This window comes from Acromyrmex echinatior, chromosome 18, assembly GCF_024713525.1.
Source record: "Acromyrmex echinatior isolate Ae372 chromosome 18, ASM2471352v2, whole genome shotgun sequence".
Classification (NCBI taxonomy): domain Eukaryota; kingdom Metazoa; phylum Arthropoda; class Insecta; order Hymenoptera; family Formicidae; genus Acromyrmex; species Acromyrmex echinatior.
This window is the reverse complement of record NC_141869.1, coordinates 717,803-745,459: the sequence shown is the minus strand read 5'-3', so window position 1 is coordinate 745,459 and position 27,657 is coordinate 717,803. Positions and strand designations below refer to the sequence as shown.

General features: G+C 36.6%; 2 protein-coding genes and 1 pseudogene across 4 annotated transcripts; 2 read left to right on the top strand and 1 right to left on the bottom strand.

Annotated features, from left to right (window-relative positions):
* Positions 1-117: 117 nt before the first annotated feature.
* On the top strand, positions 118-20,176 carry elgi (E3 ubiquitin-protein ligase NRDP1 elgi). Of its 3 annotated transcripts, XR_846740.2 has the most exons (4): positions 118-2,543; positions 3,724-4,329; positions 4,414-4,804; positions 20,042-20,176. XR_846740.2 is itself a non-coding variant. In XM_011063705.2 (3 exons), exons 1-3 carry the CDS (start codon positions 2,454-2,456, stop codon positions 4,681-4,683), a joined length of 948 nt encoding a protein of 315 aa, XP_011062007.1. In that variant the 5' UTR covers positions 118-2,453; the 3' UTR covers positions 4,684-7,795. The 3 variants fall into 3 exon arrangements, 2 of the variants coding, with proteins under 2 accessions (XP_011062007.1, XP_011062006.1); XM_011063705.2 differs by lacking the exon at positions 20,042-20,176 and having other exon boundaries at positions 3,742-4,329; positions 4,414-7,795; XM_011063704.2 differs by lacking the exon at positions 20,042-20,176 and having other exon boundaries at positions 4,414-7,795.
* LanA (laminin subunit alpha) lies at positions 7,688-27,109 on the bottom strand. Its single transcript, XM_011063706.2, has 29 exons — positions 26,668-27,109; positions 24,619-24,765; positions 23,163-23,570; positions 22,743-22,956; positions 22,276-22,485; positions 21,924-22,196; positions 21,706-21,843; positions 21,112-21,384; positions 20,669-20,968; positions 20,359-20,517; positions 17,953-20,287; positions 17,329-17,832; positions 17,024-17,255; positions 16,232-16,940; positions 15,770-15,996; positions 14,923-15,682; positions 14,518-14,795; positions 14,254-14,441; positions 13,566-14,103; positions 13,334-13,464; positions 12,415-13,258; positions 11,751-12,291; positions 11,582-11,671; positions 9,727-9,933; positions 9,465-9,631; positions 9,148-9,390; positions 8,913-9,072; positions 8,571-8,798; positions 7,688-8,394 (listed from the first exon to the last, which is right to left on the bottom strand). Exons 1-29 carry the CDS (start codon positions 26,878-26,880, stop codon positions 8,126-8,128), a joined length of 10,986 nt encoding a protein of 3,661 aa, XP_011062008.2. The 5' UTR covers positions 26,881-27,109; the 3' UTR covers positions 7,688-8,125.
* LOC147906734 (uncharacterized) lies at positions 27,030-27,657 on the top strand (annotated as a pseudogene).

The window sequence follows — 27,657 nt, the reverse complement described above, 5'->3', positions numbered from 1 at the left end:
AACGTTATTTGTTTACAAAGTATTACCCTGGTGGAAAAATTTCGCTGAAATTATTTTACGTTATGGAATATTTTTCAGCAAAATGTCAGCATTTCAGAAAATTTTTAATTTAATTTCAGCAATTTTTTTCATTTCAGGTTCAAAAGTTCATTTTTAGAAAAATTTCAGAGAAATTTCAGTTCAATTTCAACGATTTTTTAATATGTTTAGTTGAAAAATTCACTTTCATTGAAATTTCAGCAAATTTTTAATAATTTCGCTGAAATGTTCTAAAACATAGAATAATTTCAGCGAAATTATTTACCAGAGATAATGGAAATTTGTTATCAATATAAGTTTGCATTATAGTATTACATGAAATATGATATTTAAAAGTTCCTTAAATTTCTTCACAAATAAAAATATACAAAGTGGATCTTAATGATTCATATCATCTTCAAAATTTCCCCTTAGAAGTAGATATATTATATAATATACATTAATTCCAGAAGGACTATTCCCAGTTTTATAGGGGAATTTGGGCCTCGGATGAACAATTTTGAGATATGCCTAAAATTTTAAGGTATCAAAAGAGAATAAAAAATTCTATAAGCCCAACTTTATAGAAGAGGTTTCCTGAGTGCTAGAATTATCCAAACTTTAAACAGCTGTAGCATTCAAGGGACTCATTTTACAAAGTTGTGCATATATGGACCTTCTTAATCCTTTTTTTATGTTCTACAATCCTAGTTAGTTCTCAATGCTGTTCAGTCGGAGCCCAAATTGGATATAGTCCTTTCTGCCTAAAAATGGAGCATAAAATTGTAAATAAAAAACAGTAAGAATGATTTATGAATTATTTCTGTATTTTGATACATCATTAAATGATATTTTGTGAACATTGCAGTTCATTTCATTAAGATGAGAAGCAATCTGATATATTGAGTATACTCAATATATCAGCCTCTCACCTATTAATTCATCATACAGACAGCTGTTGGCGAAAGTCTTTCATGAGTTCTCGTTCGTCTCGATAAATATTCCAGTAAGATCCAGTTATCTAAATCAAATCCAAGCGAATCGTATTTTTCTGACAAGGCACGGCGAACAGAAGCAAGACACATTTTTTTCTCCTCTCGAAGAGAGAATCGAATTAGTCGGATTACATCGAGAGAATAAATTAACGATCGTGATGCACGAACGTTTAGGCCGTGTCACAGCTAATGACAACTCGGTAAATGCAATACACGCATAAAGTTACGCTCAAAATAGGTGTCAAGGCATCCGCGACGTCCGGTGTACTCGATTTTCAAAGGTGCGTGCCGCGCACCTGCGCACCGAATCGCCGCATTCATGGCGAACTTAACGTGCATTCAACTCCGACCGATTACGAACCGTCTGTAATCGTTCCATTTTAATTTTCCTCCGATTAAATGAACATTTTTATTTCAGCTATTTTTATTTCACCAGCTCGTGAACGCCGTTTATCATCCATCGCGGTCGAGAACCACTTCGGGTCCTCTTCCCTCCCATTCCCTCTGTCCATTTATTCAGCGAAAGTTCTGCCCATAGTAAAGTGACAAAGAGAATTCTTTCTCGATCGTTCCTCTAGCAACGGAACGGGCGGTTAATTTTGACCTATATGCGTTTTGGAAGCGAGCCGTTTAGCACGAGAACGGGACGGTCTCGCGGATGTAACGGTAAAACCGTCCAGCAGTAACGAGAGTCTGGGTCTCTCGAGAGTCTCAAGATGAGGGAATCTTCTCTCACAGTGCTGTCCTCGCTTCTTGCGTTCATTGACGTCTAATGGACTTCTCGCGGAACTCCCGGTTAACAATTTCACGCGCAGTAAATCGAGCATGCCCCTCTACTCGCGTCGCGCGGAAAAGTGTACGCTCTTTCGCAACGAGCGTTCACGTGGATTCGAAAATCAATCGTGGCCGATTATATTAAAATCCTTCGCCGCCGTCCGTGATTTCTCACGTGTGTATTTATATTTCAAGGAACAAAATTAATCATCGAGTAACTATAAATATATTTACAAACACTGTGATTAATACATTTTAAATTATTACACGTAATAAATATAATAAAATTGTTAATTGTTTAAAAACAAATGTATTTACAAAATCAGTTAATAAGACATGTACATTAATGTATATTTGATATATACATATATATATATATATATAATTTGCAGAATTGTTTTAAAATTGCGTGCGAAATTTGAAAAGGTCTGACGGTGGTTTACGAGGGAAAATTCGGAGCGCGAGGTTCAATTCATGGGTCATTAGGACCATTTCGGAAAATCTCTCCTGCCTCCGCGACTAAACCCGTTCCTGATAGTCGCGATACTTGTGAGAGACGTGAGAGAGTCGTAAGATTCGCGAATCGTACGAGGAGAACGACGGAGGCGGCAGGAGGAGGAAGTGGGAGGTAGAAGGAGGTGATACACATACACGTACTCGCGAGCGATGGGGTTCGATGTGAACCGCTTCCAGGGCGACGTGGACGAGGAGCTCGTCTGTCCGATATGTTCTGGCGTGCTTGAAGACCCTGTCCAGGTAAGACGCCTTTTGATCTGAGAAAATCTTCCTACGACCCACTCTGCATCTCACCTAACCTCCATTATTTGTTCTGCGCGTTTTTGTGTGAAGAGCTTCGTGGAATCCGAGAAAGGAGAGGAATATTTCAATTTTTCAAGAGACAAGATCGAGGAGAAGCCCGGATTTTCGCGAGTTTTAATCTGAGAATCTCACCTCGACCCGTTTCGACGCAAGCGAGAGGTCGATGAAGCTACGTACAAGATTTTGACTTGACGCATCGAGAGAAAGAGAAAGAGCTTTCGAATACATAATATTTCAACGCGTCACCGGCGTTGCTTTATTTTCCGAGGCTTCCCGTTGTTCTTGTCCACGCTACGTTGCTTGCCTCGAAATAAGAGCGAACAAAATTGCGCATCTACGAATATAGGTTAGCTTGACTTATCGCTTTTAATCTAGACGCTATTATATATGATTTGATGAAGCATGTATCTTTTAAAAGAATACTACTTGCTCTAAATTAAGCCTGTCTTTACATGTTTACATATAAGATATATAAGCTATCGTCTCTTCTATACTTCCAATATTTTCTTCTATCTTCATTTAATCCTATCCATGAATAGTTTCTCATCCAGATAATGTCTGTCTTGTTGCTGGCATGTTGCTAAATGTGCATTGCTAAGCATATGTTGCTACCAGAATTGCAGCAACTGTCTTCATATTGGCAATTTGATGCCTCCTGATATAGCAACAGTTTGCCGATAACTTAAAAATCGTTATCATTAAAATTTATACTACTACCATCATATTGCCATATATATGCAGCATCATATAATGCTTTCATATTGCTGACAACACAAGATGTCAACATTGATGTCATCTATCTTGTTATTAAACTGCTGACAATACATATACACATTGTTGTCTGTATGTTGCTACAATGTCAGTATATTCAAAATATTTTCTTTAAAGATAAATCTATGGCAAGTTGCCAGTATCATAAGCACAGATTTGTGTGATTTTGCTGAGACACGCTTTGCTATCAGAGTTATATATTTTAACTATTTATTTAGATAGTGTTTGTGCTTAAAATATTTTATCATTTCATCTTTGGAGGATATTGATTTGTTTTTTCAAAAACAGCATGTACTTATATTTTGCTGCTTTATAAAGTTGTGGTAGCTTATAAAAAAACTGGTAGGTGAGTAATGTGTTACAGGCACCAGTGTGTGAACATGCCTTTTGCCGCACGTGTATCAACGAATGGATAAATCGCCAGCCTACGTGCCCCTTGGACCGTACGCCCATCACATCCACTCAGCTTAGAGCAGTTCCCAGAATCTTGAGAAATCTGTTGGCCCGCTTGTGTATCAAATGCGACAACATTATGTACGGTTGTAACATGGTTGTCAAGTTAGATTGCCTGGCGATGCATCTCGAGCAGTGCGAATACAATCCGAAGAGACCAATGCAGTGCGAGCAGGGTTGTAGCTTGATTATTCCCAAGAACGAACTCAAGGATCACAACTGCGTGCGCGAGCTCCGTAATCTGATACAGTCGCAGCAGCAAAAACTAAGCGATATGAAGCGTGAACTCGATGAACAGCAGCTGCAAATTAATGAACATAAACGTGAGATTCATCTTTTGAAAGACTTTATGCGCGCGCTTAGAGTATCAAATCCGGCGATGCGTGCAATTGCTGATCAGATGGAACGAGACGACGTCGTCAGATGGTCCGCGTCTTTACCACGCGCTAGAGTTACGAGATGGGGCGGTATGATCTCCACGCCTGACGAATTGCTGCAGGTGCAAATTATTTATTTAAGTACCAATTGATAAATTTATTTTGTGAGTACATTCATCCTGAAATTGTTCTTTTGATATTTTCAGACGATGATCAAGAGAACTCTGTCAGAGTACAATTGTCCACCTCATGTGATTGACGAGCTGATGGAAAACTGCCACGAGAGGAAATGGCCACCAGGTCTTAATTCACTGGAGACTAGACAGAACTCTCGACGACAATACGACAACTACGTGTGCAAAAGAGTACCTGGCAAACAAGCGGTGCTGGTCCTCCACTGTGATAATATGCACATGCCGGAGGATATGATGGTCGAGCCTGGGTTAGTGATGATCTTTGCACATGGTATCGAGTAGAATTGTTGGACAGCGTATATGAATACGATTAATTAAACACCATCGCGGGTTCAGAAACACTGATGTCCACATCGCTTACGTGGAGAGAACGAATTTCCTCGACCATAATTTGCGAACTGATGTGAGTTGTTCTGAAACTTAGTTAGAATTAATTGGGGAACTATCATCTGATCGCCAAGGATTCGGAAAATTCCTTCACTGGGATATTCAGGCATTCATTCGGTTGAAAACCTAATATTGCAAGATTGTCCTTGATGCGAATTCATTCCGAAGATAAATCGAAGCCGTCGAGTATACGCAAACGATGATGCACATGTCGCCCTTTGTGATACGCGATTCTAGAGGCGCGATTGCCATGTACATGGTCGATTGGGATTGTAATTGTAATCGATACGGCAATATACTGGTAAACAAATTTCTCGCCGCGACGTTCGACTCGCCGTTATCGGTTACTTCAATCGAACTCCCACAGGAAAACTCAATCGAGTATCTGAATCGTTGCACTGTGATATACCACTTCGGTGAGAAACCTCCTGAAATCGCGTGATAAATGACCGACCATCGTCTTTTCTTCTTGGCCGGTCGATTGATCGAATTGTACATTTTTTTATCGGCGGTTCGTTTATCGTTCATTTCAGGGTCATTTACGGATACTTGATCTTGTAAATGTTTTACTATAATACTTTAGAGACAGAAGAGTGTAAGCAATGATTGGAGAAAATTAAGCACAAACGAGAACTCTTGCAGATGCAGATTCACCACAGTGTAATCCTTTTTTAAACATTTGACGCGTATTGATTTCTGATTTTTTTTCTTGCAACTTTTTTCTTATGTATACTTCCCTAAACTCTTTCTTTTCTTCTTGAAAATTTACACTATGCATTGTAAATGCAGTAATTATTATCATCATCTGTCTTTGTATAAAAATGCATTTCCTAAAAATTGTTACTAATTATTGTTTGTTGAATATGCCACAGTGTGGTTGCCCTGAGTTGATGACACGTTTTGTTTCCGTCGTATCACTGTATTAGGATGTTCTATCGTTTTGTTTTTTAAAGAAAGATTGAATTTAAATACTATCAAAATATTATTTGATAGCAAGAGATAGAGCACCCTACATAAATTGTAATTTATGACAGTGATAATAATTATTACTGTAACAATTAGTTAGCTCTATTAGCTTGATTGCAATATTGATCTATTCATCGAAGCGCGTAACGTTAAATGCTTTTTTTATATAGCTTCTCATTTTGCATTGATATTGATTTTGCATTATACTGATTTAAGACCGATAGATTATTAAAAATTGTTTTTCGACGGTAACTGATCTTACTCTATTTTTTATATTATGATATAAAACAATATCATGTAATGGAGGTAGATACAAAGATAAAGATATTAGAATTCGTTTTCTCGGAAAAACTTCTAGTTTGTCTTGCGTTACTTCTAATAATACTTCCAATAAGTCTTCGAAAAAAAGTTAGATAAAAATACGTAAATTATCTCGCCAAAAAGCGAGAATCGTATTAACTCTTTTTTGTACCACTTTTTGTACCTTCTGATAAAAATTGTTATCTGATAAACATCGTGAGTTTGAAGTATACATAATTATATGTCTAGAGATTATAGTAAGACAATTCGATGAACAGGCTGATTATATATATATATATATATATGCACATATACATATATATATAAAATATACATAATAATTACAATAAAGCACAGATTTTACTTACAATTAGCACAAGTGATTTAATATACCTTGTATTTTTATTTTTTTCTCATTTTGATCAGATTATGCAATCCATAAATCCTGTCACAAGTTGAATTACATGTGATAAATAAATTCAATTACACAAATAATGTGTATATCTTATATTGACAGATATCAGCAATTGATATATATTGAAACTAAACATTGCAAGAAACGTTTCTATGGCTGTGAATTCTGATTTAGTGAATAATGCTATATGATTTTTCATATTCTTTTGGGATATTAAATCTTTAGTGCTAAAAAGTCGCGATTAATCATTATTGTTATTATGAACATAATAACAATTTACAAGATCTATTTTACAATAAAAAACGAATATTTTTCTCGAATTTTTATTAAAAAATTCGTGCTTCTATTTTCTAAATTATGTTTAAACATTTTTGTGGCATTTTTATTCAATGTGTCTTTGAAAGTATAATTTCGTTGTTAAGACTCCGGAGTACTTACTCCAGTCATATTGAATTGTGAAGTCATAAGCGAGAAATGTCATAAGTGTCATAAATGACACGTTGATTTTTCTTGTATGCCATTTGTAAATAAAAAGAATTTGAATGAAATGAAATGATGAGATCGCTTTAAAACATCTAAAATGGGTGAAGATTCTTCTTATTTCCTTTGACAGTTAATAAATAATCGTAAAAGGCGTAAAGTGAGTTTACTAATTTTTATTCAATGCATAGCCTATTTTCACTTCGAGCTTTTTTCGACTCTTTACTGACTATCGGGGGAGATAAGGAGAGTCTTCGCCTATTTTTACAAGTGTTTTAAAACGATTTTCATTTTCCAAATTCTCTTACAATATACAAGAAAAATCAATTCACATTTCTCGCTTATGATGTCGCTTACGATTCAATATGGCTGAAGTGATTACTCAGAAGCATTAAATTTCTTAAAATCATCATTTGCGCATAATTTTCATGATTGCACTTCTAGGATAGTTTTTACATAAAATTTTAGTGTAATTGCATATAATTTGCATATGATACAAAGCTATTCTTTTAGCAAACTTGCATTTATAAATACATTTTATTCTTCATACTTTCATTAAAATGTTCTAATATTGTGCTTACAATCGCAAATACTTTCATTATGATCATTATAGTGATATGACATCGTGTCTTGACAAAGAGGCAAGCATTATATTAGAATAGCGATTTCTGTAATATTAATGATACCAAGACTGAGCCAAAAAGAGACGAAAATCCATGAGAATGAACTTTTGAGAACTTATTATATAAGAATTTGGATTTATTTACAAGATGTGCCGAATGCGATAACGCACAAATATTACATATATATTCACAAAATAAAAAACGCTTATGACTTTTACAAAAATTATTTTCTTTTTAATAGTTTGCGATGTGTTAAAACCAACTTCCTCTGTATGCCTACATATATTTTATAACTTATATCTTTTGTTAAATCATATCTTTGGTTACAAACGAGTTTTCTTATCCTATATGAATAATTTTTCATAGTTCTTGGTCGAGAAAATATTGTTTTCAGAGAAAAATTAATGGATTTACAAGTTCGATTTTTGTCTTGTTACTTATTCGTTACTTTTTTATTAAGCGTGTCAGAGATTAATAAAATATTTCGAAGAGGAGAAGACGATCTGATTAGAATTTTGGATAAAGCTATAAATTCAGAAATTCCTTCATCATTTTAAATTGTCGGGCATACACCGGTGACAACTTGTCCGTAGGCTCGTTCAGGCCTAATGCTGACGGGTTTCATGTTGATCAAAATATTATTGATACAGCCGACATATTGAGCCTGCGAGGTACTTCCTCGTAATCTTTTTCCCAGCATCGGATGTCCACCGATGAATATCGGATGTTTTGATAAGACTCTAGCTACGTTTTTGCCGCCAATTCCGGGTGGTGCTGGTTTGTGATCGACTGATAGGAGTACTGCATTTTTCTGTTTGACGGCTGTTGGAAAAAAAAAGTAATAATAGAACGCGATTTAAGTAAAATCGACTGCTACTAACAACCGTTAGTGCCTTATTTTAGTTAAAGATAAACTTCAAATCAATAAAAAAATCGTTAAGATTAAATCGCAGCTTCGAGAGTATTCTTAATATTGACTTGATATAAATGCTATCTACCTCGAATATTGTGCCAATGGCCATCACACAGGGAGTTTGGTTTCGTTGGCTCGAATGCAGTCTCAATCGAGCCTCTCTGCGTTTTTATGAGAAATTTGATAGTACCATTAATCATCTCTAGGACGAGATAATCCCTTTTACCGTGCACCGATAGCAAATGTCCAGATGTGGATCGCGGTTTTATATCCATTTGAATATCGACTGTGCGATCCACATTAAATCGATCGACTAAAAATTAATAAAATATTTCTTTTACTAATATCGTTGGTTTAGTTAATTACAATTAGAAACGATATTGAAATATTTTTTATTCGAAACGTATATTTGTATTAATTTTCTTACCTGCTTTGAATAAATTACTGCCATTTCCTGGAAAGAAGAAGAGACCGGGCTCGACTCTCTTCGAGCAAGGTATTACGCCTACTTTCTCCGATGGTTCTCCGACGAGTTGTCCATTCATCATGAAATTTCCTATACAGCCACTGAACGTTTTATTAAGACCCTGAAACAAAAATATTGTTATACTCTTGCAAGAGTATAACTCCTAAGTATGAGATTAAAGATTATGCAATCTTACAATATTTGTGTACGCAATATTGGATATTTCTGGCAAAACGCCTCCTACGAAGAATGGCGGATTGACATTGATAGCAGTGGTGTGTCCCAGTGAGTATGCGGTCACTGCTTCCTCATCATCCACAATTAATTGACCGTAGTTACCATCTCTCTTGAAGATTATGATATGCCATTGATTGTTATTGATCATCTTGTCACTCACTAGCAATGCTGGTCCGCTTCCACAATCGAATTTGTAGTGAACCTAGAAGAATAATTTTCCAAGATCAAGACGATTTGTGAAACAACTTTTCCGTGTGAAGAAAAGTACTTCCTTACCTTTCCACCGAGCACGTACACAGCGATTAAGTCTTGCTTACTGAGATCGGAAGTATAAAATATAATTCCATCGTCCGCCATTGTTTTTATATCAATCTGGAAATCATAGTCGTCTTTGTACCTTCCATTCAGTGATCTGTATTCTAATCTACTGTTCCTTGCAGTACCTAAAAAGAGTCATTAGGTGTTTGAAAAATTTTATTGATTAATATTTTCATTTGAATATTTTTCCACTTATTATATTTAAAAATATGCAAAATACCAAATCGCCAAGCATTCTCAAGATCAGGATCTGTTGCTGGATAATATGGCAAGTGACACTTGTCGATGGTTTCAGGCTGCTCAGTTGGCCTTTGCGTAGTAGTTGTCGTGAAATCATATTTGTCTACGTTAATTCGTCGTTCCAATTCTGGTTCTTCTTCTTCTTCTTCTTTCTCATCTTCTTTGTCCACATCGACTTCTATTATATCTAAAAGAAAATAATTTGTTTCTGTTTATTTATCATTATTTATGTCAATACAATTTATATATATAAATTTTAAAACAATAATGAGAACAATAATTATCATGTTAAAGGACTCCTTAATATTTAACAAACTAAAGACAAGAATGTAAGGGAAAGTAGGAGTCTCAGCGCAGTACTTTGTGCGCAAGTATAACAATGAAAATTAAGATACATTTTTGATACCATCAACCAAAGAATCGAGGATATCACGCGCAAAAAATTGGCACGTATCAATACTTTAGATAATAACGAGGAATCAACAGTGGTTCCTTTTTGGTTTACTGTACCTTTCGTACCGTTAATAACCGAAAAATTTAAACAATTCAACAAGAACGACATCAAGATTTCTTATTTTAATTCTAACAAACTACGGAAATACATTAAGATACATAAAGATCCTGTAGATTCTTTATCCAAATCTAACGTCGTGTATAAGATAAATTGCAACGACTGTGATGCATCTCTCTCTGTGGGATAAACAGGAAGAAGATTAAAAACACGAATTTTGGAACATCAAAATCATACACGATGGAATACTAGTTTAAAATCGGTAATAACAGACCATTGATTACAACATGGACATGATTGGAACAATATTCAAATTCTTGACGAGGAGCCGTAATAAACGTTTTGTCTCAGAGATGCTTAATATTAAGAAATAGAGAAACAGTCTTAACCTCCAGACAGATATGGAAGGTCACAAATCGTATATTCCGATTATAAACAAGGTTATAAACAAGGTTTGACTTTGCATTGCCAAGTTTTTTCACATTTCAGTTATGTTCGTCGAAATAGAGTGACAGTTTTCGTTACTTTATATGTCTGACGCTTACACTTAGAATATGATACTAATTTTTATCTCTGTTGACGTTATAGTGACGATTATTTTAGTTTTGACATGGATTTTTCTAATTTTTGGATTCAGAGGTTTTTTTACCAAAAAAATGTTCTGGCTTGTTTTCATATTACTATTCTGATTACATATATCCTTCTTTCATGTTTTCACTAGAACGATTAGAAATTTCGCAAAAGGTCATCCAATCGCTTGACGAGCTATTCCGCTTCTCTGAGAAAACTCTCATCTTTTCTTATTTTAATAAAACTGTCTGTCTTAAATGTTTATAAATTATGAATTCACTGCGTTGTAATTTTGTATATCTGAAGAGGGCCTAAACACAAGACCGACATATGTAATGTATTCCGTAACGTTGAAGATTTTTTATTATGTTGGAGCTGGTAATTTATATTTTGTATATATGTTTATATTTAATACATTTACATTGACCTAATTTTGAAGAATTGCTCTTGTTGCTGTTTGATTCTTAGTAGCCTTTTTTTATTATTTGTATCTTACAGCAATGGATATGTTTAAAAATCCATTTTTAATATAAAAGTATACAATGTCCGTATAATATCCGTACGCGTTTCAACTTACTTCAAATCATTCTCAACGGAATTGAACATAATAATTCTATCTTGTGCAAGTAGTGCCAACTATCCATCACATCAAAGAGATTCCTTAGATTCATCCCTACTTTCCCTTATATTTTTGTCTTTAATTTCTTAAATAATAAATAAATTTTATTTTATGTAGTTGTTTTACTTCACTTACTGATTTGAGTCGACGATTCTATTGTATCTTCCGGACCTTCCGATGGCAATAATGGTGGCAAGAATTCAGGTTCAACGATAGGTGGTGAAACTAAAAAGGATTTAAGCGATTAAATTCAGCTGAAATATAGTTTGACAATAATTTTGTTAATCAAAATATCTTAACGTACGCGTCTGATCACTGCCTTTGCATTTTCCTAGAAATGCGTGTGGTCTCTCGGTTGTATTGGCGAAATTGATTATGATCTCGCTGTTGAGAGTCGCATCGCCAATGCAACCAACGAAGGGCATGATTTTCCGTTCATCCAAATCGAAATTTGATGGTAGTCCACCAATGTATAAGTTGCCATAGAGGAAGTGCAACGGTAGCGGCGCCGAATCGGTTCTGTAGTTCTCCGTATCGTCAATGTCGAGGCTAAGAGCCGATTGGTCATGAGTGGCGGTTACCACGTGCCATTCATTATCGTTGAATTTAACATCTGACGGGCTCGTCCTAAGCTCCTCACCCTGACTAGTGAATACCAACTGTCCATCTACCAGTGACAGATAACTAGTAGCCGCGTTCTGCTGATCGTCGTTCGTTGCATAGAAAATTAGACCATCGCTGGCCAATGTTTTAAACTTGAGATTCACTTGTAGACCATCGGATGCTAAATTACGCCATCTCACATAACCAGGTGTATTTTTCTCGAAAGAGACGAGACTGGCAAACTGAAAGAAATAATTTCAAGAGTTAGTGAGATGAGACGAAAATCTGCATAATGAAAAGCTGAGTTTTTTAAACAAGAAATTTTTCATTTATGATCTGCGAATAATTAACATTCCGCTAATTACCCTGACTGGACAACCAGGCATAACTCCAAATGCCTGCACGTTGCGCGTAAGATCGACCGAAGTATCTAGGATAACTACGTCATCGATGCACCCTTCAAAGCCATTGTTGGTAACCGAATCATAAGGACGTTTTGCATTAGGCGGATATCCACCAAAATAAATATGATCTGATGAGGCCAAAGGTTTGGTAGTTCCTCTCTCTTGACTCGACGCGACTGTGTGGTCATCTACCTTCAGTGCGCCCATTGTATCTTGTCTGATGGCCTCTAGAGTGTGCCAATTACCATCGTTGTATTTATCTAAAGACCTCAAAACAATAGTACCCTCGCCAAGATCGTACTGATACAACAATTGACCATTTCTCATTTCTAAAGACAAGAATTGTCTTCCCTTGCCCATTAAATAAATCAATCCATCCTCCACAAAAGTTTTGAAAGATAGTTTGATGATAAACTTCCTAGTGTCTGGCGTAATCTGCGAACTCTTTTTGCTGAGTATTGCGTAACCGTGTCGATCAAAACGGTAACCTCTGCTTGGCGCGAAATTAATGAGTTTGTCGCGTTCGAGTGCACTCTTCTGATTGTTCTCTCCATCGACAAAGTTCCAGAACGACACCGGTATATCGCCTATCATCAATTCCTCCATTTCGCCCTCAAAAGAAGATGCGGTTACGGCATCTTGGATGTGGAAGGATGATGGATAACCACCGACAAAGAGCTTCGAATGCTCCTGATCCACATTAAAAATATAATAAGGACCCAACAAAACTCGCTCTTTCTCGTACAATGTATCTTTTCCCTCGCCAATATCTTCGCGAACGATTAACTTGACATTTTTACCAGTTCTGCAAGCAAAATTTTGAGAAACATCAATATAAAATTATTTTAAACTAGATAAAGCCATATGAGTTGATGCCAACCTGTCGATAATTATCTGCCGCCACACATTATCCGATACAAATTTGTTGTGATTTATTCTTTCTGGTCCAGATCCCAGATCGACTATAAGCACGGGATATCCACTTTCAATCAATAACGCCATGAAATCATGCTATGAAATATAAAATTAATGTTAAGAAAATTTTCTTCATATTTCTTTGATCCAAATTAGCTCACTTTCATGATTATTATATTAGATTTTATTAGGCTCACCGCTTTCGAGCGTGGTAGCTTTGATTTTTCCTCATTGCCTAGATACAACAGAAAACCGTTGGTCTTGTTGGTCCTGAAATATAGGGATATCTTTGTGGATGTAGATAGTAATGGCAGGCTCTCCGGATTTTTCAGTTCCAAAGTAGTGTTTCTGTAGAAGGTCAAACCGGTCTTAAACCGATTGGCTAGTTCCCGGGCGTTCGCGATTTTGTTTCTTAGGGCCTCAATTTTACTTTGCAAATCATTTCCAGTTGCATCAATCGATTTCTGGTTGCCATTTAGACCGTTTAGCAGATTGTTGATGTTTGGCATCACTTTATCTACACCATCCAGCTGCTTATTTGCTTGCGAGATTTCGCGGATTGTCTCTGACGTATTCTTTGAGAGTTGTTTTGTCTCTCGCAAATCTTCCGGAATTTGATTCACAATACCGTTCATGTCATCGATGGCGACCTTGATGTTACTTTCGACATTCATTGCTTGATTCATGGCATCATATGCAACTGAAGACGATTGCGAAGGAATGTTGCCGAGCGTCCTGCAATTTTTATAGATTTAACAGATGTATGCTTTAATACTCAACATGCCTTATGCTGTTCCTAAATCAATTTAGTAACATTATTTTTATATTTAATTATAGGAAGTAAAATGAGAGACTTGAAATTAAAACATAGGAAGCAAGCTGTACTTGTCGATAGAGTCGAGAAGCTCCTTGTTACGTTTATTTTGAGTGTCAATCAGAGTTGCGTTATTTCTTGCATCTCGCAAATCATTTTCGGGTTGGCCCGTCGTTTTTGTTAGAGCGAACTGCGCGGCGGCTAACAATTTGAAGCACTCATTTCGAGAGTCCAACATCTTTTGCTCGATTCCATCAGTCTGACATTAATAAACAAAATAAAATTTATTTAAAAAAAGTAAATATGAATTAAAATTATGATGTTTAGCTTTTTACCAGTGATGTTGCGTTCTCAGCAGCAATTATGGCATTGTCTGCAGCATCTTTCGCAGCTTGAATTGCGATTTCAATATCCCTGTATGCTGAAACGGCCCTCACCGCGTCAGTATTACGAGTATCAGTTAGTAGACTATCCAATTCTAATGAACGATTGTGTAGATATGCTGCGTGAGCATGAGCTTTCTGCACTGGCTCAGCCAGATCGATTAACATTTCATCATTTAACGCAATGGTGTTATTCAGTCGATCAATTACATCGCTGTCAGTGTTAGTTCCTAGAAAAGAAAAAGGAAATTCTAAAGAAAAGGAAAATCATTTTTGCAATCATATTTATCGTTATTTTTACAATTATCAATCAAAATATAAAAAATATCAAACTATGAAAATATCAACAATACTCACGTAGAAGATCGATATTGATTTTTGCATGATTAAGGAAATCACTAGCGTTATTCTTGAGTTGTTCCCCAGCTCCCAAGTCCTCTCTCGCTTCGGCAGTGGAATTTTTCACAACGTCAAGATTGCCACTTTGTGCAGCGATTCTATTCTCTCGATTCAGCTTATCTGCTATACTAGCAGTATCTTGAGCTATTTGCACGGTATCCAGTAAGTCATCCATCTTGGCACTGATATTTTTTATCCTGACGTTAAGATCAGTCACAGCGAAGCTTAGGTTGCTGGCCGGAAAATTGTACTGATGCATTTCGGAAATTAGAATATTGGCTTGATCCGTTTGATCCAGGACATTATCCCGAAATTCAGTGAAGGAGATATTCTTGATTTTTTTTAGAATTTCCTTCGCTTCGTTCAATGCATTATCGACCTTGGCGCCTGTTCCCAATTCAATATTCAATGCTAATGATTGTACTTCCGATACGATCTGATTCACTAAGTCGATCTTATGTATCACATCTTCCTCCAGAGTGTTCATGTCCTGCAATGTATTCTCTGCGTTGTCCTTCCATTTGCCGCTGTCCTCAGCGGTAAAATCAATTTGTTGTTTCTGATAGTACACTTCATTTTCTAGCCGCTTCAGCTTCTCCTGCAACGGTAGTAGATTTACTCGACTTGGATCTAATAATTTAACTTCGGGGTAGAGCTCGTTGGCCGTATCGTTGATAAACTTAAGTCGTTGATTCGTAAAGTAGCCTTCCGCAACCGTCTGAAAGTGTATCAAGAACATTAAGTTACATTAGTTTTTGAATAATATATATATAAATATATTCATGAATTATTGTATTTTATTTACACTATACTCGCGCGAGACAGGCTCTACTAAATCGGCTAGTTCATCTGTGACATCCAAAAGATTTCCCGTGCAGGAACCACAGGAGAAACAACCTTGCGACGGAATAAGCACGTGCCTATACGGACAATGGTCGCACTTTTCACCAATAACACCAGGTAAACAGGTGCATTGACCAGTAGTTGTGTCGCAAGACACGCCGACGGAATAACCAGTGTGACATTCACACGCTGAAAGAAACGGATGATTATACATTTAATTTTTACTGTAAGATTATCTTAATGATTCATCTAAGCTTTAATCTAAATAAGCTTTAATTCGTAAAGCCCGTTTAATAATTATTGAGCAATTGAAGAAAGACATGGAACAATCTTGTTCGTAGCAAAATAAATTTTTGTTTTACGATTGACAATTTTACTCACGATATTTATAAAAGTGAGAAATTATAGTGAGAAATGGTCTTACATGTGCATCCATCACGTCTATAATTCCAATATCCCTGGATACACTGATCGCATCTGCGACCGGTGACACCTGGCATGCATTTGCACTGTCCCGTTTCTCCGTCACATTGGCTACTCTCGGAGGCCAAGCCGCAGTCGCATGGTCTGCATCCATTGCAGGTACCGAAACCATAATGATTGGGTGCACAGTGATCGCATCGTTCGCCAATAACATTTTCTCGACAGAAACATTGCCCGCTGTAGCTGTCGCAATGTTCCATTCCACAGTCATCGCATACGCAGCTACGACAGTCCTTCCGCTCCACGGCATCACCGAAATAACCGGGAGCGCACAGATTACACGCTTCACCGTAGGTATTGTTTAAACATTGTAAACATTGACCAGTGATACTGTCACATGAGCCAATTTGATTGGTGTCAATATTGCCAGAGCATTCGCATGGCTTGCAGTAATCGCCGTACACTTCAGGATTGCCATAGTAGCTGGCAGCGCAAGCCTCACATCGAGCACCATAATATCCGGGTAGACAGTCGCAGCTAATCTTATTGCCCTCCTCATTCACCTCGCAGCCGGTGGCAAAGTTATTGGAGGCAACCGGTAACGGGCATGCACAAATCAGACAATCCGTTGGTGTGCCCACAGTGGCGTTACCGTAGTAACCTTGCTCGCAAAATTCGCAATGGTCGCCGGTGGTTCCATTCTTGCAATTCTTCAATTGAAGAAAATTAAGAAAGTTATAGACTTAAAAAAACAAAATAAATTTTGAAACTCAGAGAAGTTCTCATAATTCACCTGACAAATTCCGGTGTTTACATCGCACGTAGTCGCATGACCGTTACATTGACAAGGCGCGCAGTAGCCTCCGTATGGTCCTGACTTGATCCTATAATATCCTGGAGCGCATTCCTCGCATGAAAGTCCTTGATAATTGGGTGGACATTGACACTGTTCTACGCTGCCAGCTGGAATGCTATATTGAGCTGAATATTGTTCCGTTGTAATGTCCCAAGTTACGTATGATAATCTGTAAAGATGTTTATTACACGAAAATAATAACGATCCTTCGATATTTTGATGAAAGAATCATTAATACATACGAAGCCATAATACTGGGGTTCCAGTACGTAGCACGCACATATATTCCACGTAGATCTTCGAGAATAACCATAATTTGTTCTCTAGTAGCGCTGAGTCTGTTGCTAGTTACAAAATTAGCTTCGATGAGGCGGACGGACGCTCTAAAGTTGACAAAGGATGGTGGCTGTTCATCGGAATAATAAAATAACGTAGTATTGGCGCCTTGAAGAATTACATCGGCGGCGCTGACAGCCTTACCGAAGGGTCCCGTGCTATAATAAACGCTATAATTTAAGTAACCACCGTAAGAAGTCAACTTTTTATTGAGATAGGTATCAGGTGCCGAAAAGTAGATGACGTTCTCGAAAGTGTCGTTGGCAATGAGCGAAACTGTGATTGCAGTTGCATTCTCTACGGGATAGGTTGATAGATTGGTAAAGTTGCCACTCTTATCAATGGGTGTGATCAATTCCCAACCAGCCATATCCATAAGATGAGTCCAATAGAGATTCGCGGAGGCACATCTAAATAAATATTACATCTTTTAAAAAAAAATTCTTTTAACTTACACATTGATAATAATTAATTCCTATTAATGATTTATAGAGTTTACTAATAATGACGATGGCAAATATGGAACGTACCTAGTAGTCTTGCCAAAGCAGAAGCACTTAGTACAACCGTCTATATTTTCAGCCTGAATATTGAAGGTGCCCTCGCGACATACGTCGCATGCCTGACCTTGCACATTTGCTTTGCAGAAGCACTCGGCTGTATATTGATCGCAGATATCGGCAGTTGTGCCGCGTGAATCGCAGTCGCAGCGCTCGCAATGTGGAAACTGCGAGTAACCGGCGCGGCAACGGTCACATTGCCGGCCCACCACGTTCTCTTTGCAACGGCAACTGCCGTCGAATAAATCGCACTGCAGATCACCATCCAATACGCCCAGGGGTGAACAGTTGCACTCCTCGCAGCCGATAATCGGGTGGAATCCATAGGTGCCGGGTTCACATTGATCGCATCGTTGACCCGTTACTCGAGATGGACAAATGCATCTGCCGGAATCCCGTTCACAAAGAGCAGGACAATTACATGGTCTACATCTAGGGAAACCATAAAAGCCAGACTTGCAAATCTCGCATCGTCTGCCGATGATATTTGATCGACAAGGACATTGGCCGCCGAATTTTTCGCACTCGAAACTGGTGGAACCTTCGCCGTCGCAATTGCAAGGCAATGCACCATTATTATAATTAGCCGTTAACGAAAAAGTTGAATCACGGCAGAAACCATCCTCGGTGACATTGATATGGAAATGATTGCTGCCACAACGTTTAATGAATTCATTTGTCTCGTCGAACTGCAATTTACTGAGGATCTTCTCATTATACTGATCCGCCGGGATCACCAGGATATAGTCTAACCAGATACCGTGACCAGGTTCTTTCAGTGTCAACACAAAATTTTCAATCAATTGAAATCTGGTATCGTTGTTGTCAATTTGACGTATAATGCTGCGACAGCCACTGTTACTAGGACAGTGAGGAACCGGCACTTTCGCCTCGTAGAATTTGCCGTTCTGCACTAACACATCTAGCTCGAACTGAGGATGATCCGGTTGATAATATTGTACCACAAAGATGTAATCTCCCGGTTGGGAAACCTTCGCATGAATATCCACCATATCGCCATCACTTAGGTAGATCAATTTAGTGGCGTTATCATAAATACCGGAAGGTCGAGTTTCAGTTTCGAGAATGTTGTTAGAAATCTCGAATTCGATCTTCTTGGCGTCAGCGGCATCGGGAAAAAGTCCTTGTATACATTTGCCATTTTTCCTTACACAGACAGATTTGGGCTTTATATAATCCAACGACCATTGATGATAGGGAATCGCCACTATTGAGTCGATCGCGATGTTTGAGGTCGGCTCACCGGTCAGTACTAAGCTAACATAATTTGATGGGAAATTCATGACAGCCACCTTACCATAGGTATCCGTAACAACCTGACGACATGTACTGGTATATCTACAGGGATTGAGGGTGACTTTGCCTTTGCCAACGGTATTCGCTTCAATTAACAATACCGAGGTATCTTGCTCATCCCGCGGAGTGACATAAGTTATTACGAGAACGTGAGGACCAGGTTTGCTGATTCTTAGTTCAAAATGAATTTCTTCTTGTCGATTGTTTATGAATGGTACCTCATCCTCATTAATTTCTTGCAAAGTCTCGTGATCGGTAAAATATTCGGTTAATGGGATTCGGATATTATTCTCGCTGAGAAAGCCACCAGCGCCGTGAACTGAATCGAACCGTGTTAAGTTCGGATATCCATAGTGCCTGCAGAGTCCCTTGTAGCCGACTTCGCAGGGCACATTCACGTCCTGTGTCAATATGCCGCCCTCATAGTATTCCGATGGTAATAAAACGAAGTAATCAAGGAACATACTTCTCTTTGTACTAATTTTGATGGACCAATGTCCGGGATTCATCACCATGGGTAATGGATGATTGCCATGTGCTCCGGCAACTGTTACGAAGGACGGTCGTGTGGTCGGCTTAAAATTGACTGTAAACTGCTGCTCTATCTCAGATGGACTGTCAGGAGTGATAGTGATAGTACCGAGGACGGGATCATTATTGGGATTAACATAACGTAAAACCATCCGATAGAGCGAAGACTTGCCGATACCTACGCCCAGTATAATCTCTTTTTGTTGATTAGTAAACTCGGCGTAACCCTTCCAACTGAAGCCCGGAAAGATGTCTTCCGCGAAACCATAGGGGACACCGCTACCACTGGGAGTTTTACCAACTTCGGCTTCGTATTGATACTGATGAAGAGTAGGGAAGTAATGCGCCTTTAGAGGTTCCTTGCACGTTAAACCGGTAATTCGTGGTTGACAAGGACATTGACCAGTTTGCTTGTCACATATCGGGTTGACGGAACCGCCAACGTCGCAAGAGCAATCTTGATTGAAAGATGTGGCGTTAAAATTAAAAATTAAATATTACAAAACAGAATATAGTTGATATACTTACCAGAACAACCAAAGAGATTGTTTTCCTGAAGATTATATGTTCCGTCGATGCATCGGCTGCATCCTCTGTCAGTTACGCCAGGTTTGCAGATACACTGTCCAGTCTTAGTGTCACACTCGCCGATGCTGCCGATGACTCCAGGAATGTTACAATGACATTCTTAAATACAAATACACTTTATTTTTTATAAAAGATCAAACATTTTAATGTTATATAATTATTCCTTTTTCAAACAAAAACATAATTATATTATAAATACAATGTTAATTTTATGAAGAAATTATTTATTACGTCCGAAATAAATCCGAACCTTCGCAACCGTCTGGATTGTAAGGCTGCAGATTCCAATAAAGTGGCTTGCATTGATTACATATTCTTCCTTCAACACGCTCCTTACACTGGCAAAGTTCGCCGGGCGGCAAAGAGCCGCAACCTTGGAAAGTTGCGACTATACCAGCCGGATCGCAGTTGCAACCCTCGCAAGTAGGAAAATTGTAGTAACCCTCTTTACATTGCTCACATCGAATGCCGTCGAAGTTCTCGCGGCATTGGCATTTACCTTCGCCGTCACAGGACACACCGATCGAGCCATGACTATCGCAACTGCATGCTAAAATAAAAATATTGAAAGATATTTAATTGATACAAAAGATAACTATGATTAATTTAATTAGTAAGATAAATTAAAATGTCAATATTATTAAATTATTTAAAGATAATAAAGTAATGAGAACTTTGACGTGAATTACGTACCAACACATTCCGGATATTTGTAGTATCCTGGACTGCATTGACTGCAAGTCCTTCCGGCGAAATTGGCGAGGCATGAGCACTTGCCCGTGGAATCACAACTGATGCTCGATGAGCCGACGGAACTACAATTGCATGGCACGCAATTAGGATAGCCATAATATCCAGGTGTACATTGGTCGCATCTAACACCACCATATCCTTCCTTGCACAAACAAACACCATCCGTCTTGTCGCAAATACCGGGTTCCGTTCCACGTGCATCACAATTGCAATCTGCAAATCGCAAAGAAATAATAGGATTCATAGATATAAAAACAGAATTTATCTTGTTTTATTGTATTACATTCAAACAATGATGTTAAATTTTGTGATGCAAAAGATCTAAAAATATTTTTCTTATTAAAAAAGGGAAAATTAAATTTCTACAGAACAAAGAATAAAAGAAAATAGTCATTAGAAAAAAATTATCGGCAGTTTCCTGAAATCTGTATTATTGTTATTGATAAAATATATAAATTATTATGGTGTAAATGGTCATAGTATTTTTTCAAATATATATAAAAAATTATAATAGCTTAAAAACTTATGTCGTACATGTGCAAAAAGGATAATTGAAATACCCGTCCTCGCAAATGTCACAAGTTCTGCCTCCGTAATTGTTTTTGCACGTGCAGTTACCAGATATCACATCGCATACATCGTCCAGAGCACCCAGAGGATTGCAACTACAAGCTGAAATCGTAGTGATTGACGTTACCTTCCAAATAATTTTACTCTAAAGACGTCGAAATAACTTTAAAAGATTCACTTACGTAAGCAATCGGGAAAATTGTAATATCCCTCTGCGCAGAGATTACAATAGTGACCGGCATAGTTTAGCTTGCAGGGACAATAACCGTCAGTTGCTTCGCAATGATAACCGTCAGTGCCTCGCAAATCACATTGACAGGGTAAGCAATTAGGATAACCAAAGTATCCGTAATTGCAAGTATCGCAATTCGGCGGTGTAAATTCTTTGCGGCACTCGCATTTTCCAGTGGAATCGGAGCAATTTCCAGTCGAGTAAAAATAATCACAATTACAAGCTAATTAAACATGTAAAAAGAGCAGTTTGTAAAATTCATAAGAAATATTGAAAGTGATTTTTATTTTAAATAAACTTACGCTGACATACGTCAGTTGCGTTGAGTGGTTTATCCCAAGGTCTGTAGAACTTGGGTTTACAGCGATTGCAGTTGATGCCTTCAGTATTGTGCTTGCAATTCTGACAAATACCACCACCCTCGTAATTACCGTGAATATCCAATGATAAGTGTTTTTCATCGATGTTCGGATCGTAAATACACTCGTCCGAATGTCCGAAACAGTTGCAGGCTGCAAATATGAATTCACTGCTAAAAAAAGATAAGTCTACCTCTGCAAATCCATTCTGCTATTCTCATAGAGCAAAGTAATAACAATTTTAATGAAGAAATAGAAATTAACTTGTTACTATAAATAATTTACAGATAAAAAAAATAATTTTCAATAACTAAAATTAGTATTCTTAATAAATCTATTTGTTATTCATATAACAATTGATAGATATAACTAATTCTTGTCTTTGTAAATATTAAGTAAATTATTTTTACGTTCGCATATGAATTTCTGTGATGCTGTAGATTGTCTCCATTTTTTTTGTTCGAAACCCTTGCAACATGTTGCACACTGAGGCCCGCAAGTATTGTGCTGGCACCGGCAGACCAGTTTCTTCGGCATGTTGGGATCTTGAATGTCGCAAGTATCCGCGTGACCGTTGCACATACAACGACCGCCAATGCTGATATCTTTGATCGAATAAAAGTACTGTAATACAAATAAACTTCTTTAAATGTCAAATTATAAAAGAAAGTGGTGGAAAATATCAATTATAAACAAATTTTAGAATTTCCTTTGTACCGTAAATCAAAAATGTATTTCAATGACAAGCATTATAGAGATTAATTATTTATTATATAGAATCAAATACCATCGAGAAAATGAGAGCAAATTTAAGTGTCAACGTAACTTACTCTTCTGGTAACGGTAGGATCTTGACGAACGACAGACATGAGATGCCCCAACAAATTCTTCGTCCTGAGAAAGCGGAAACGAACATTGGTTGCCCGCGTCCATTCTTGCAACAAAGTCGAATTGAAATAATGCTTCGCTGAGGGTCGATTATTTAGGATCGAGATCGGAATCTCGCCACCCTCAAGGGGGACGACTTTTGAATATTCAGTTGTGCAAATTACGCTGTCATCTCGAGTAATCGGTTTGTGACTGTCCACTCCAAAGTAGGTCAGACAGTCGCTGGCGGAATCCGAAAAGTATTGCCAGGGCGACCAAGTCTTGCCATAATCTTTCGACTTCTCTAGAACCCAGAGTCCTGGCCGAGGTGAATTGCCCATTCGTATGTAAACATAAGCTACATGAAATTCCTGAAAAAAATCTGTTTCAAATTTTCCCTTCTATTTCCTCGGGCTTTATTCGTTTCTGGCAAACATTTTTATCCATTTTTCTTTTTGCTGTTCCAGAAATCTTTTTATCTCAGTAATTATTATATACATTATTTTACGGAGGAATCCATATTATTGCTTTATCTATGAAAATTTATAGCTTTCGATCTTAATTTCGTATGAATACGTTCCTGCTATTTCAGATAAAGTAATGTGAACCAAGGTTAAAAATCGAGGACTGAATGCCAGATGTGTGCCATACAGGGTTCGATGCTTTAAAAGAGAACGATTACCGAAATCTCAAGCATAAAGGCTGGCAGAAAGAAAAAGCGAGATAGAAAGAGAGATAGATAAAGACTTTTTTTAGGATAGAGCTAAGAAATAAACTATAATAAATCTCCAGCAAAATAAAGAACATATCAGGATTAAAGAGAGAAAAAAGAAATGAGACATTTTAAAAAGTTACAATTATTAAAGAGAGAGAAAGAAAGAGAGAAAGGGAAGTAGGAATGTTCTAACAAATGGTGTAAATGAGCCTTTCTAAGAAGATGATTAGCGAGGGAGCGACAGCAGGGAGCCTTTGAGTATGCAAAGATAAACATACACTTCTGATAACAGCTAGTTACACACTAATAGAATTATATGAATAGATCGATATCCAGATAGTTTCAATACAAACGTATCATCGGATTAATTAGATATTAATTTAATAAAAACTAAGATATTCGCAAAAATTTTTTGGAAAAATATGGCACCGCGGCAATTTTCGATAATAAAAATAATTAATATCATTGATAATTCCATTTTCCCTCGTTCATCTTCGAGACTTTAACACTTTTCATTATTCTCCGGAAGTAAACCAATGATAAATCTTCCCACTTGCAGGAAAACGCCTACTTGTGCGATAGAATGTTTATGTCGCCGATAAAAGAATTGCGCATCATTATTTCCTGTTACTTCTGAATCAGACCTTTATATGCTCCGAAAACTTTCGTTAATAATCTGTATATTTGATATCTTAATGACTTACCTGTCCCAAATTGATCGTTAGATTGACCTCATTGTATTTCATCCCCCTGGATAAAGGTGGTGATTGCCACCACGTTTCCATACCATCGACCGCATACTCGGGCGGGTGACTTTTTTCAGGATTTTCAGGATCACAATAATCGCATACCTATAAAAAAACAAATATTTGTCGTTATATTAAAAAGATAAAAGAATTAATTAATTAATGGAATCTAATTTAGGAGATTTATTTTATATGTAAGAGATGAACAAAATAAGAATTTTTTATGAAAAGAAACTCAACCCACATAATTTTTATTTACTTTCGTCACACGTTTACTTCAATTGCTGTATTACATTAAAATTTTAAGAAACAATTTTTAATTGCGAATTTTAATATACAAGAGTAAATTTAGATAGTTAAAAGATAAATATATAAAGGGAGATCTCTTTTTCTAGAATCTGTATATGACACAGAAAGCTTCTTAATTTCGGATGGGTGAACGATCGAGTGTTATCGAGAGGTCATTCATATCTTCCGTTTTATCAAACTCTTCGCTTCTAGTTTACTTCGGTTCCATCTTCTTTTACCCACATAGATATACGATGAAAAACGATGTCAAACTGAACGAACGCCTCGTGTTCTTAAGTCAATGAATCAAATGATGCTGATCAACAGTGTAATTCAATTAAAATATAAATATACAGACAATTATAGAAACAGTTTCGACAATTAGAATAAAATTTTCAAATTTTACAATATTTTAATATCACAAAAAAAATAAACGTGGATATTAAAGGTATTACTTTAATATTTTTAATAAATATATTATATATATGTGCGAAATTCATCTGTGTGCGAGTGATTTCTACTGTCGACGATAAAGCATCATGTAGGAAACGCGATCTTGCGAGTCTAGCGCATTCTTCAAACACAATCATAGATTGTGCGAACTGGTTTTTAGCTGGATCTTATAGAAGAGCCTTGTAATCGTCTTTTGTTCTGATTCGTCGACAAAATATTCAATATATAGCAGAGAATATTAATTTTCAGAATAGCCAAGAATGCCTCTGGACAGTCACACTGGAGATTTACAAACGTATTACAAAAATACATAGAAATTCATTTTATTTTATTTATTTGATTATTTATTCATTATTATTTTAGCGGAATTAAATTATTAATTAGAAATTTTGTAGAAATTTTTAAATTTTATCTTAAAATATTAAAAATATAATAGCGTGAAATATACATGTATAAATTTATTAACACAATGTGTGAGTAAGCTTTATATATAATAAAAAAGATACGTGAAAAAAATCTCATCAATTTCTTCAATAAACTCCTTTATATGCCGCCGATTAATGAAAACTAATCAATGGTTTCATTCATCTCTCCCGATTCTTTATCATAACACCTTATCGTAATTTTCAGATAAAGAGACAGAAAAAGTGCGAGATGATATATAACTATAAATGTTTACATAAAATATTACATTTATTTTGACGATATATGCGAATAGTAGTTATTAATATGAATAAAGATATAAAAGAAGACAAAAAAAGGAAGTAGTTGAGTAATCGAGCTGATGCCTCAGTACTGATAAACTCTTGGACTCGTAGGACCTAATGATAATAGATAAAATTCGGCGAATACTGAAGATGAAAACAAAATTCCTTGGCATGCAAGAATATTCGTTAAATCAATTTCACGTGATATTTATTCAACAGATTGTTGTATATTAAAATATTAATTTGAGTTGCGAAAAAATATAATTTTTTTCTATTCTATTCTATAAATTATTTCTATATCTATATAATCTATATATAAAAGTATCTAAAAACAAAAAATTTATTTAGTATTTAGTATAAGTTTTTAATATTTTGTAGTTTCAGTCAAAAATTACAAAAATTTTCATAATTATTAATTTAATTTTGATTAATTTAAATTTTGAAAGAAAATTTGATACATTAGAATTATATCTAATAGATAAATTACATTACACATTGTGTTACAAACATATCAAGCATTATCCATTTCTTTTACAATATATTTATCGCTAATATTTACCTGGCCTTGAATCAAATTGATATCTTCATCCTGATCGGCGTTCGCGCCGACGAGTTTGCAGTAAAGTTCGGGACCGGTGGTATCGACGCCGCACGTAGCCGAAGCTACGATCTCTTTGCCCTCAGCTAAATTGAAATACGGCGGCGTCAGGATTTCGCTCCTGGACAGCCGGATGATTAGCAGAAGACCGGCGAAGATTGCCGGTAACTGCATCCTGCCAGCAGCAGAAAATCCGACACCTTCTCAAGTTCTTTCGAGGAACTATTCCACTCTTTTTTTTTCTTCACTTTCGTCTTCCCTCCACGCTCTTCGCCTCGCTCCCTTCCTCTCTCTCTCTTTCTCTCTCGTGAGAGAGACGATGATGCCTGGACGCTTTCTTGGTGTCGACTGTCCGGACCACAGTTTGTACAGTGCCGTCGACTTGCCAGATGAGAAGAACTCGGTGGGGGTGGAACAGATCAGTGATCTTCAAGTCGCAGCTTAAATCCCGCGTGGATCCAAGTTCAAGCACCCTGATTTTATGTACATATCTTCAGCTGAAGTTGTCAGATTTTTTTTCGCAAGTCTATTAAATATGTTTGTAATAAGATAAAAAATAAATATGGAAAAATTATAAATTCTAAATTTTAGCATAATTGCATTTTTACATATCTTGATTTAAATATTTCTGTATATCTTCTGTATAGACATCGCGAATTATGGATATTTTCGCATATTCTTTATGCATATCCTAATTAAAAATTTCCTGAGTATATATTAATAATTTGTTGATAATAAGACTTTGTTATAACTTTTTCTTACAAAGACAATATGATTATAGGATAGAATAGAACTTTGAAGATCACTGATTTAGAAGGGTCGAAACCACATGGCATCCTTCATACGCGCGAGAATAAAATCTTGTTTATAGTTTTCTTGAGCCGCATAATCTTACAGTTCAGGACAGTCTGATGGATTCCATCGTTTATTCGAATTAAATATATATATATA

Coding starts and splice junctions, on each gene's coding strand:
- elgi (XM_011063704.2), top strand. CDS start 2,454: ATGGGGTTCGATGTGAACCGCTTCCAGGGCGACGTGGACGAGGAGCTC. Junction 2,544..3,723: donor TGCTTGAAGACCCTGTCCAG/GTAAGACGCCTT, acceptor AAAAACTGGTAG/GTGAGTAATGTGTTACAGGC. Junction 4,330..4,413: donor CGCCTGACGAATTGCTGCAG/GTGCAAATTATT, acceptor TGATATTTTCAG/ACGATGATCAAGAGAACTCT.
- LanA (XM_011063706.2), bottom strand. CDS start 26,880: ATGCAGTTACCGGCAATCTTCGCCGGTCTTCTGCTAATCATCCGGCTG. Junction 22,957..23,162: donor ATCCTACCGTTACCAGAAGA/GTAAGTTACGTT, acceptor TTTGTATTACAG/TACTTTTATTCGATCAAAGA. Junction 15,683..15,769: donor CTGTCTCGCGCGAGTATAGT/GTAAATAAAATA, acceptor ATACACTTTCAG/ACGGTTGCGGAAGGCTACTT.